At 39.8% G+C, this 12585-nt stretch overlaps 1 protein-coding gene across 9 annotated transcripts in view; it reads right to left on the minus strand.

The window, feature by feature from the left end:
• The window catches only part of Cyrib (CYFIP related Rac1 interactor B), an 80969-nt gene that overhangs the window by 18336 nt on the left and 50048 nt on the right, over window positions 1-12585 (minus strand). For 2 of the 9 annotated variants that reach the window (XM_040730607.1, XM_040730609.1), the window contains exon 3: window positions 4099-4181. The exons of 1 other annotated variant lie outside the window; for it this stretch is intronic. In XM_040730607.1, the coding sequence (XP_040586541.1) occupies window positions 4099-4171 (73 nt within the window). In that variant the 5' untranslated portion in view covers window positions 4172-4181. Of the gene's footprint in view, window positions 1-4098; window positions 4182-5084; window positions 5168-11808; window positions 11846-12585 lie in introns of all 9 variants that reach the window. 6 more of the 9 variants (XM_040730613.1, XM_040730610.1, XM_040730614.1 and 3 more) reach the window with 6 other exon arrangements.

Below are 12585 nucleotides of genomic sequence, written 5' to 3' on the forward strand. Positions count from 1 at the left end.
AGGTATCAAAAACTGAGCTATGAAGGAGAAACGAAAGGAGTTAATGTAAAAATTACAACTGTGATAAGAGCTTTCTGTTCCAACCGTACAATCTTCCACTCAGTAAACACTTCCAACCTGTCTACCTAAGTCCCTTCAAGTCAGGGCCACACGGCACACTGCAGCCACCAGCGCAGCACGGAATTCCTCAGTACCTGGTAGACTTTCTACAATAAAGTTTCTGAGTGAATGGAAGCATAATCATAAATGAGCCTCCAGCTTTTAGTTAAAGGAGGCCATCACACATAAGACCTCAGATCAGTTTTCAAAAATATTTTAAAGATGCAAAAGCTATTGAAAATATGCAACAGATTAATGGGGAAAACTAAGTCTTAAAAATAAGGAAGGAAGACAGGCAACACAAAAAGATACAAGAAGTTTGTGATTCAATGGGTAAGCACTATTGGCAAGCAGAAAAAGTGGATTCCGTTTCTCACTTATAAATGAACATTTCTACAAAAAACGCTATTTTTATATACCTTGATACATAAATCAAACTTAACAAATACTGAACTTCTAGGCTGGAAAGGGGCACAAAACCAAAACGTCCCTCTTCTCCCATGAACCAGAATTGTGTGAACCACTGACCAACAGTTGGTAAAAATCTAATCTTAGAACTATTAACAACCTTAACAGTAGGTTACTCTAAGAATTAGAATAAGCTATACAATGCTGTCTTTTTTCTTTTCTGGGCCTGTTACCTTACTAGAGCATCAGAGGAATTCCTGCGTCTCCAGAGTATGACGTTTCGCTGAGTACAGACAGGGGACTGTCTTAAAACCACTGTGCTGCTGCTGTGTCTCTCCAGTGTCTTCCTAATTGAGCTGTAGATGGCACAGTTCACCCTCCAACACCCACCTCCAATATCATCACAAGTCTTCAATAGCAGTGCCAAATTTACTAAATCTCACCTTCTGATCTACACCTTGAGTGTAATATGTAAATGGGATTGTGATTCTTCACATCTGTCTACCCTACTAGACAGACTAAAGTCCCCACGGAAGAGACAGAACAATATCCTTTGCATACCTGGCACCTACTACTATATGCAAGAGGCTACCTAAGAATACAGGGACTGAAGTGTAAGCCCACAAAGGGGGTATAGGTTAAGGGAATGACAACTTCAACAGTCTTCCTCTGTATAATAAATTATTACATGCCAAATTATGTTTTAAATGCATGTGAATTAGACACATTCAGATGCCCAAGTAAGACACCACTGTGCATATTGCTACTGCTTTCCACTGTTCTTCCTGGCTGAGATGATATATAGAATTATTTTTGTACAGTCCAATGTTGGAGATGTGTGGGGCTAGGTCCAAACACTAACGATGACAGGAATAATAGACCTAAACTTCTAGGTGACCTGAATATTCCATGCACAGAAAAAAAAAAAATACCGCAGGGCTGGAGATATGGCTCAGAGGTTAAGAATACTAGCTGGTCTTTCAGAGGTCCTGAGTTCAATTCCCAGCAACCACATGATGGCTCACAGCCATCTGCAATGAGATCTGGTGCCCTCCTTTGGTGTGCAGGCAGACATGCAGGCATAACACTGTACACATAATCAATAAATAAATCTTTGAAAGAAAAAAAGAAGAGGCAGCCCCCATTACTGTAATCAAATGAGGCTTTACTAAAATAACAAATGAGAATTGACAGATCAACTATGTTTGACAACCTTGATTCTGGTATGTAATAGTTAAAAGAGGAACGCATCTAATGGGCTACGGTCTCTACAGGAGCTTAATGATAAAGTTCCCAAGTTCACAGGTGTATAATTCTTTAAAAAGAGAAAAAAATGTGTAAAATAGTAAGAGATAGGATTAATAACCCACAAGTATTAGAATCTGCATTAGAAATGGGGAGGAAATTCTGGCCTGGTGCACACTGTGTCTTGACTGAGCTGCTTCTACGGTTATCAGCAAATAGCAACCCAAAAGTTCTACCCAGGCTGACACAAGCAACAAGCATCATATACAATGTTTGGAGCTGGAGAGTTGACTCAGAGCTTAAGAGCACTTACTTGCTCTTCCAGAGGACCCACTTTCAATTCCCAGCAACCCACATGGCGGCTCACAGCTGTCTGCAACTCCAGTTCCAGGGGGAGCCAATGCCCTCTTCTGGTTTACATGGGTACTGCACACACGTGTGCATAGATGTAATAAAGGCAAAATACCAATTAGCACTTTTTTGTTTTGTTTTGTTTTTTTCGAGACAGGGTTTCTCTGTATTGTTTTGGAGCCTGTCCTGGAACTCGCTATGTAGACCAGGCTTGGTCTCGAACTCACAGAGATCCACCTGCCTCTGCCTCCCGAGTGCTGGGATTAAAGGCGTGCGCCACCACTGCCTAGCCCATTAGCACTTCTTAAAGGTTTATTTTTACTTTTAAAGGTCCACATATAGCTTTACACTACTGACTAGTTTTGTTGTTGTGATTTGAACCTTTCCCTACCTCTAAACTAGGCCTTTACATTTAAAATGTGAGGATAATGATGCAACACCCCCCATCCCCACAAGGAAAACTCAAGTAATCTTTTCATGGTTCATACTTTAATAGAACAGGATGCTACTTTATAAAAAGATCAAGTGCCAAGTCTTGAACAAGATCTTGACTATATCAAAGCCAAGATTCTGCAAATGTAAGACATTTGGGACAAAGGAGAAAGACGACAGGAGGGTGGCAAAGGAGAGAGGACGAGTCTCAAACAGCAGTAAACTACATGGCTTTAACGTAAGTTGCCTCGTCTGGAAGGGCAATCTTCAAGTCAGCGGTGTGCTCGACAACCCCAAGCTGATTAGCCCATGCTAGGCATGCACTTTACAGAGCGCTGTGAAATTGTTGAGAAGGGTCAAGAGGACTAACGCTCCCCTACCGCGGCTCCCTAAGACTCCCACAATTCAACCGTCTTGACTTTGGCCTTCCTCCTTTCCTGGCCTGCACACAGTACCCAGACAGTAACAGATGTTGTTGAAATTCACTAAAGTTGAAAAATAAGAGACTACCAAGTGTTATACAAAAACAAAGATATGCTAGAAATTGGCATGTTCATATAAGGTACCCCAACTTAAAAGGATAGATGTGTTTGATGGGTCATAAATTAGAATGAACTATATAAAAACTAAATTGAAGGTAAAAAAACAAACAACTCTCTTTACAAGTGATTTGCTTTTCAAAATCATTCATAAACTTTAAGACTCTGCTCAAATCTAAGGAATCACATGATTTACAGTTATCTCTTCACCCTTTCCTAACAATTTTCTAACCATCAGCTAAAATAGCGACATTCACATTAAAACACCAACTTAACATCATTTTTCTCAATTTTACATCAGACAAAACTGAAGCAATAGCAACAGCCAGAAGCCAGAGCAGAGCATGCATGGAGCTCAATGACACTTACCTGCCACTCGTAGACCACAGTGCAACAAGTCATGCAACACAGGACAGACATGAGGCAAGTTACTTAAAGGTCTGTGAACCTATTATTTTTCTTTTTACTTAAGAGTCAGAATAAAGTGAATTCCTTAAATACACAAAGTGATTTTAACTTTTAAAATTATCCGTAAAGATTACATAATTTAGGTTCACACTTACCTTTTAATATATTGCCCAAATTACTAAGCTCCGAGTAGCCTTCATGAACAGATCCATGTTTAAGATACTTTATATATGCACATGGAGTGAATAAAACTTAGTCCATTTTTCTCAATTGTGATACAATTTTTCCTCAAAGAGCATTTTTATTAGTAGATCTTGAGGTAGTTTTGTTTTTCAATTTTTTATAAGTGTTTTATTATCTATCATAGGTCTTAAATAACATAACAGCCAATTAAGAGACGAAATCTCTTGTAAAATTCAAATGGACACTTTATTACTACAATTTACTTTATAAAATCTGATTCCGTTCTAGAAGGCACCAGAAGTTTTGCTCAAACAATTCACAGCTCAGTCATGCAAAGCAGTGAGAGAGATGGCCCAGTGGAAACATTCATTAGTGCAAGACAAACGCAGTCTACTGCAGGCAAAGAGAAATAGATATAAAACCATCTTCTCACTTTCAAAATCAAGGAAAAAATTTGGCCCCTGCTCAAGGTCTGTGCATGTCAAAACTTTAAGAAGATTCCCCATGTTAAGGTACCTGTCAAGACAAGAATGAGAAAAGAGAAAATATCCCTTTATAAAAAGAACAACTGAAATTGACTTAAAAGAAAAATATAACAGAGAAAATGTTCATTAGGCCATGAATTCATCCTTCAGGTTACCCAGACTGTGCTCTGGCAGACAGCAAACCGGGTTCTCGGGTGCTGATGTGGAGGACCTAGAGGTGAAATGAGGTTTTTCCTGTACATAATGGCATAACTGTTCCTCTAATTCTTCTCAAAATCCTCCCAAGACAAGTTTCATTAATGGCCTTATAATGAAAAATTCTTTAAGTATTCCAATAGTGCTAGTATTCTGAAAGAGAAATTTCCAATCAAAAATTCTTTACAAGTAACTTTCTAAGTATAGCAACGAAACAACAATTTATTCCAAGGCCAATTATCAAGAGGTTTGGCCAAAGCTGACCTTCACATCTCATTTTAAAATGTGTATTAATTTCCTGTATGTCAATAAATATATTAGGTATTCCTCACCAAATTTGATTTGTAAAATTTGTGGAAGCTATTTAAAGTATTCCTTTTAGTTATGCAGCACAGGTTTTTATCTCTTCAAGCAAGTTATTGTAGGACGGTGAGTGAGCAGGCTTTGGCACAGTCACTAAAGCATACTACTAGAATATTCATCATAAGGCTACTTGCTTCATGGACTAATGAAAGGACACCACTGGCTACAGACTCAACATGGTTTCAGCAAATGAGAAACTAAAGAGTTATACATATGATGGTGATGTTTGCCTATAATTAAGGGACAAAGTCATGCAACCTTTGTTTGATCCCCATGTTTAATTAACATATTCTGGCTGGCCTTCACTGTGGTGTGAGGATAATTCATCTTCCACCTTTACCATTAGCACCAGCTGTGAAGGGCTATGGAGACTTACTTTCAAAGTCCAAGAAAAAATGTGCTGCATTGTGGTCTATGTCCCTGGTTAGCACCTTAATGAGATTACCCATGCCAGCAAACCTAAAAATAAAAATGGCGACATCGTTTAGTTCCAGTAAAAGGCTGAAGCAGAGGCCTGGGGTTCAGCAAGGCTGCCTTGCTCATGGCTGCCAACAGGTGCGGGTTTACATGGTCTCACACTGGTAACTTTACAGCCCCTGTCACCCGGGTTCTGTATATTAAAAAAACTATATAAGCAAGATGGGGAAAATGGTATTTTACATATAACTTGAAATATTTCTGTGCTAATGTTCTTTTTAAAAACTTGAGGTACACATTCTAAGTATGAATCAACAGCAAAACTAGTTTTTTTTTTCAAACATATTATTTTTAAATTACTGAAGGCTTTGTCCTTCAAGTTGAATTAAATCCTATTGGAAACACAAAGAAGACAGTATTCAAACCACATTTAACCATTAAATTAAAGAAGGCTATCAATTAATTAATCAAGAAAGTTACTGTATAAATGTTTCTAAGATTCACCAAAATTTTATTGTTAACTCTTAACTGAACATTTGGCTTATACATGATGTGTCACTGAAAAGTGAACTCAGCAAACAGCACACACAGAACCAGCAACTGTTCCACTTAGTAGTAAGTATGCAGACAGAATGCAGCACTAAAACAGTGGCATACATAACCCTTGCCCGAGGGTTTGCCACGGCTCTGTCAAGATGAAAGGCAGTGTCTGGAAGCTGGAAGTAAACAGGGAGGGCAGACTCACAACACTGTCCCACTACTCAGAGCCCCTTCTCCTCCAGCTCCAATGTGCCTTTCCCTACACCGACTTGCACAGACGATGTTTACACAAAACAAAATGTAATAGTGAGATTCCAAGGGAAGAAGACACTTTACCCTAATTCCCACTCAAAAGCACTAAAAGGAATGGGAACTTCAGTGCCTGTCCTGACTCTTACCTACTCTCAACACTGATTTGTGTCCCTGTCAGCTTCTTAGGGAGGAGGCAGACATATAGATGTAAGTTTCTTGTTAGAGGTCACAGTCAATAAAACAAAACACATTTTGTATAAAATGGTAAAATATACTAAGTACTAAACTATGTTCTTTCTTTCAAATATTCCTTCTAAATCATCCCTTCTTCAACTGTGTTTGCCTGTCTGCCTAAGTGCATGTCGTGTACACATATGTACATGCACATCTGTGTGAATGTGAAGGTCAAAGGTTGGTGCCGAGTGTCTCTTCTCCAATGGTTCTCTCCCATGCTTTTGCTTTGAGACAGTCTTCCACTGAACCCAGAGCGCACTATTCAGTAGGGCTGTCCGGAAACTGAGCTCCAAGGACCTACCTGTTCCTACCTCTCCAATACGGGAATTACAGAGGCATGCTTCTGCAACCAGCTTTTATGTGAACATTGGGGACTCACACTCACCCTTACAAGGCAAGCATTTTACCAATGGAACCATATCCCCACCATTCTGATTCTGTTCCATGATTCACGCAAATGGATTCAGTGAACTAGAAGAAAGCATTTAATAGTTCACTGTAATTACCTTATACATTGCAAAAAGTTTAATACCAAGCTGTTTCCTTTGAGAGAGGGTCTCAGAATGTAGTCCTGGCTGCCTGGAATTAACTATGTCAGACAGGATAGCCGGATACTCTAATACCAAGTTGCTATGGTGACATCTAGTGGGTGCACTTTCAACTTTCTATTTTCAATGAAGACAATGCAACTACAGAAATTTACTCACAAGGACATTTAGTCGTGTGTTAGAGCATAGTAGACTGAGAGATCAGTACATGGGAGCAGAAGTGAGCCACAACCATGAGAGTGTCAGATTCCCACAGCACCTGCGTTACAGGAGCGGCCTTCAGCCGTCACAGCCACAGAGGCTGTGCAGGTAAGCAAGATTGAGGGTACTCAGATGCTGTGTCAGGGAATGCTCCAGACTCCTCTTGAAAATACACTACCATTAACAACTACAGCCTTCCATATTCATTCTTAAACTTAACACTTTCTAAAATTGCTAACTAATAATTACATAGTTTACTGAGTATATACTACTCTACAAGACTGTTCTGCACTAGTGTTAATGGTAAGATGACTTTACTGAGTATATACTACTCTACAGGACTGTTCTGCACTGCTATAAGATGAAAGAGCAATGGGAACGCAGCTGATGGAAGTGTAACTGGTATGCTACTTTACGAAAGAGTTTGCTGCTCAATATAAGGTTCATGTGCTATATGTACCCAAAGACTTACAACAGTACAGATAACTAACTCTAGCTACAAGTTACTTTGATGAATGAGAAACACCATCATGGAAAGTAAATCGGCAAACTCCATGTAAGCATTAAAAGACACTATTACACACAGTAGCTATTTGGGAGGATAACCATAACACTGGACAACTCAAAAGGTTCTAAGAATGCTCAGGTTCTTCAATTATTGCTAGATTCAAGGGATTCTCTTATTTTTAGATTTATATATACAAATCATGTATATGTTTCTTTTGTATTTACTAATAACTAAAAGTATTTAAAAATGTGGTCAGTCACTACAGGGCACATGGGTTTCTCTTATATATTCCTAGCCACAGAGCTTTGGTATAGAATTCAGGTACCCACTCTATCTCCAACATATATGCTACAAATCATTAATGATTTCTATTTTATTTGATTCAGTATTGCATAAGGACCAAAATGGTTCTATATGTAGTGTATGATGTCTAATAATGATGGCGGCTAATGAAAATCTAGTACTGAGGATTCAAGAGACATACGGAGATACCAGACTGACTATGAAAGGAATAAAGGAAACCATGAACAAAGGAACATCTAGTCCAGTCTCAGTAAGGTTGCCTAAGACTCCTCAGAGAGAATCAGCTTTAGTTCTTTGTTTGCTATTTCTTTAAACTGAGAAGTAACCAGGAAAAAAAAATACAGTAACATTCATAAACTCTACCACGCAGATTAAAGCTGCAATAGAACTTGCATTTTACCATTAAAAAAATGTGCCTCTTTTTTGTATTTACAGGCCATCCATCTGTACTCATGGGGCTGAGAATTACAAGCTGTACTGCCAGTATGGCTTTTTTTAGCCACAGGGCTGACAATCTGTGTATGACATTTCCCCCCAAACCCCTCCTTGCCCAGTGTCTGCTAGGTTATGCCAACGGAAGGCAATGGAGGGTGAAAAGACGGCAGGAGGAAAGGAAGAGCCCAGTCAGGACAGGCCAGCAGCGCTGATAGTGGGAGCGGGAGGGTGGCAGCAGACGGTCTTTAGTTTTCCGTATTCTGTAGGAGGAAGCAATTCTGAACACTGAGTCTATAGCTTTGTGCATGGTAGGCAAAGCCTCCACCGCTGAGTTTTCTCCCCAGTGCTCTTGTTATGGGGAGAGTGGGGGGCGCTTACTAATTTGCCAAGGCTGGTCTTTAACTTGTGATTCTCCTGCCTCAGCTTTCTGAATGTCTGGAATTAAAGGCCTATACCACCAGGTTTGACTTTCTTTTCTTTCACTATCCTTATTCCATCAGCTTTTTTTGATTGTTCCAGTCTTTCTAATACCTTTATAACCAACCCTCTATATCATATTTGGTTTAAATTGTCCAGGTTGATCTGTTTTCTAACACTAACTGGTCTACTGCCATTTTTCTTTCCAACTGAACTTTTAAAATTCTATATACAGAATACAATGCTCTATAATATTAGTTTCTGATGCTTACATTCAAGTAAAATCTTCCTCATTAATCTAACATTTCTCACCTTTGCTCACATGTTGTTTACAAAAACAGCTAAATGTATCAAAACCTTTTCTTTGTGCTCAGTGCTTATTCTTTAAGTAGTAATTCTTCAGAATTGCCTCAAGTATTTCTGGCCTGTAATTCTCTGTGTGTCTGTCAATTCTACAAAAGTCCTGAAGTGGACTGGGGAAGATATCAGTTTTCAAATGCTCAAGCCAGGCCCTGTCTGTCTGTCTGTCTGTCTGTCTGTCTGTCTGTCTGTCTGTCTGTCTGTCTCCCTCTCTCTCCCCCTCCCTCCCTCTCTCTCCCTCCCTCCCTCCCTCCCTCCCTCTCTCTCTCTCTCTCTCTCTCTCTCTCTCTCTCTCTCTCTCTCTTTGCTGCCTAGCTGCATGAAGAACTCTCAGCTACCTCTCAGCACCATGTCCGTCTGTGTGCTGCAACAATTCCCATTACCATGATGACAACGGAAACCTCTGAATGTAAGCCAGCCACAATTAAATGTTTTCTATAAGAGCACAATGGCGATGGGCCCTGACTGAGACACACGCCCAGAACTCACGTAAAACCTGGGCACAGTAGAGAGGCACCCTGTGGAGCTCGCTGGCCAGCACACCGTCACCAGGTCATCAGGCTCAAGCCAATGAGACCCTGATCTGAAATTCACAGTGGTAGTGCTGAAGGGCGCCATGTGAAGCTGAACTCTGGCCTCTGTGTACACCTGTATGAGCATCACCACACATACTGACAAAGTCACCCCACAACATCCTAAAGAGACTGGGACTTATTTATACTCAATACATACTTCACTGAGGCAGTATTGTCATCTTATAACATCAACCACACTGTCACTTAATCTATGGATACAGTAAATTATTTGAATTCATTTTCTACTGCTAACCCCTTTTTGAATTCTCTAGCATGAACCATTTGTAAAGTGTCTATGGTGTACTCTTAGATTGGGTGTTCCTTTCTGCTCTCTGTTCTAGCTGCTTGCTGACAGACAGGGTCTCACTAGATAGACCAGGCTGGGCTCTAACTCAGGATCCTCCGTCTCCTGAGGGATGAGATTGCAACTGTGAATTCTCATGCCTGGCTCTAGATTTGCCTCCTAATATTCTATGTTAGATTGTAAGTAAGGCTGGTCTATAATTTCTCTTTCTGCACTTGAATGGAATTTCTATCAGGACTGTTCTATATATAAGTTCTTTGTATCCTTCAGAGTGGTTTATAAACTATAAAACATGTTACTTCCTCAATGTGATTCACAGCAAAGTTGACCAAAACTATAGAAGTGTTCATCCTTTTCATATTTCATACTGCTACACAGCATACTCCCACACAGACAATTTCAGTAAATATTTTTAATTCACTAGCTTTTTGATGAATATGTCAAGAAAACTTAATCATCAAAAAAAGCAAATATCTAAATAATGGTCATCCCATAAAACAAGGTGCAAATTTATAAGTCAGGGAATAAGCTTAACAGACTGTGTTATCTATGAGACATAATTAAAAAATAAACTCCACAAAGATGAGGGAAATCAAGAATGAGGCTGGAAGGCAAATGTCTATTGCCTTGCTACCATCACCGAACTCATCATCTTCAATGGTAATCTCATGTTTGTAAACATTAGAGCAAGGGCCAAAACCCTTTACACCCACATTATAAAAAGAGCACTATGTTTTAGTTCTTGCATGGAGAATACGGGCTACAGAGACATTACAATTCCATGCCACGCTCTCAGTCTTCTTTGGGAAAAAAGAAGGAGGAGCTAGGAAATCTGCCACAATTTCCCAAGTAGTGATAGTGATCATCCTATCTTCATTTCAATGAAAAGATAAAGTATTCTCCTAAATCAGGGTCCCTTACTTTCTGTGTGGCCCGCGGGGTCTCACTTTAACGTCCCTGCAAGCAGTAAGACATCGTATCAAATAGTTTTACATGGGTTTGGTTATGTGGAAAGGAAGGGGAAGCTGTTCCCATTAGATGATTACACAGACACTCACTTATAAATGTCTAACTGGTAATTCTGAGGGCTGGCTTTTGTAAGAGCACGCTTGTATGCTTAGGAGACACTTAGCATCAAGCGCTCCTTTCCTACTGTGGACTAAAGGAACAATGAGAGCAGACCTTTCCATGGTGAGACTGTTACTGTTTTCACCCAAACTGTCCCACGGATGACACAGGTCCTGTATCTACTAAATGCTGGTGTGATGAGCGGCAGTCAAAATTAACGGAGAAAGGATGCCTGTCACAGGACACAGGTGAAAGGCAGCCCTTAACTTGTACTCAGAGGTCTTTCCTAGACCAGGAAGGGTCAAGGGAGTTAGCACAGTGAAATTGTTTCTCCTGTTCTTACGCTTAAAGCTTGAAAATCACTCTCCTAAATGTAACAAATGCAAAAAAATCCACACACTCATCTCTTCTTGGTAATATCGTCTTATGCTATACAGCTGAATAATCTGTATGTATGAATCATCATCGCTTATAATGCCAATCAGACTCTAGCGGTGCCATTCACTTCAAGCTTATTCTGCCAAGCAGGTGGTAATTTCAAATACATTGGCTTTGTTTTATTTTTTTCATTACATCAGTTTTTAGAATGCTGTTTTACTTAATTTGAAGAGCACAAACAAACCCCCTGGATAAATTTTATTTTATATGAAATAGGATTCACTATGTAGGCCAGGTTAGCCTCCAACTCCAAAGCATTTAAAGTAATAATGTAAACACTGGTTGGTTTGTCTTTTTTAAAAGTCAGATTTACACACAAATATTTAAAAGAGTATACTCTTAGTATAACAGAATCTTAAATGGTTTAAAACCATTATGAGACCAAACGTATTAAAGCATATATCATATAAACTTAACAAAGATTGCCATTTGTAGTTATAGCTTTTAAATTTTCACAAGCATAAGTGAGAAATATTTATATAAGCCAAAATTCAACTCACTTATTGCTTTAATATTTCTGCCATATGTCCAAAGTTGCTGGGAGGGATAAAAGAGAAAAGAACATAAATGAGAAAGGATAAACAGCATGCACACGAATAAAGGGTGTGTGAAATGGGAAAAACTCAACTCCTGAGTCTTGTGAAAGAGAACTAAGAACCAGAGACATTCAGTGATTCAGGCCAAGCCAGCAGTTGCTGGCTTCTTTGAACAAACCTGGGACTGCAGCTTTGGGGAACATCTTTAAAATAGAGGACTGTGGTCAGAGCACACTTATAGAAAGCACTCAGTATCACCACAACACAAGTCGAAAGTTAAATGCCCAAGCCTGGCCCCTTCAAAACCAGTGTTGGTGCTTTTTGCAATCAAACGAACTACCAGAGAGCTGCCAGTCCCTAAATCTGCAAATGCTTCCCAAGTGCTCTTTGACAGAAACTACTGCTTCTGCTGTTACTGACCAGCTGACGGAAGCTTCTTCAAAGCCTTGGCACAAACGTCTACCTTATACTATCAGGGCACTTCAAAGGGATGACACCTGCCCCGTCCCTTTCCTGGAGACAAGGTCTCTCTATAGAACTCACCCTGCCTGACTCAGCCTCCAGAGCGCTAGGTTTACAGTCTTACACAACCATCCCAGGCAGGATCAGCTACAGGGCCAGAAAAGCTACACTCACTGATGGGGATGAAAGAGGAGAGAAGATGTGGTTTTCCATTGTTCGGGAGTCCACAGAGAATTCAGTGACTTATGAAACTGCTCAGGAAATGTTTTGCTGAATTCT

This window comes from Mesocricetus auratus, unplaced genomic scaffold (assembly GCF_017639785.1).
Source record: "Mesocricetus auratus isolate SY011 unplaced genomic scaffold, BCM_Maur_2.0 Super-Scaffold_100023, whole genome shotgun sequence".
In the NCBI taxonomy this organism is placed as follows: domain Eukaryota; kingdom Metazoa; phylum Chordata; class Mammalia; order Rodentia; family Cricetidae; genus Mesocricetus; species Mesocricetus auratus.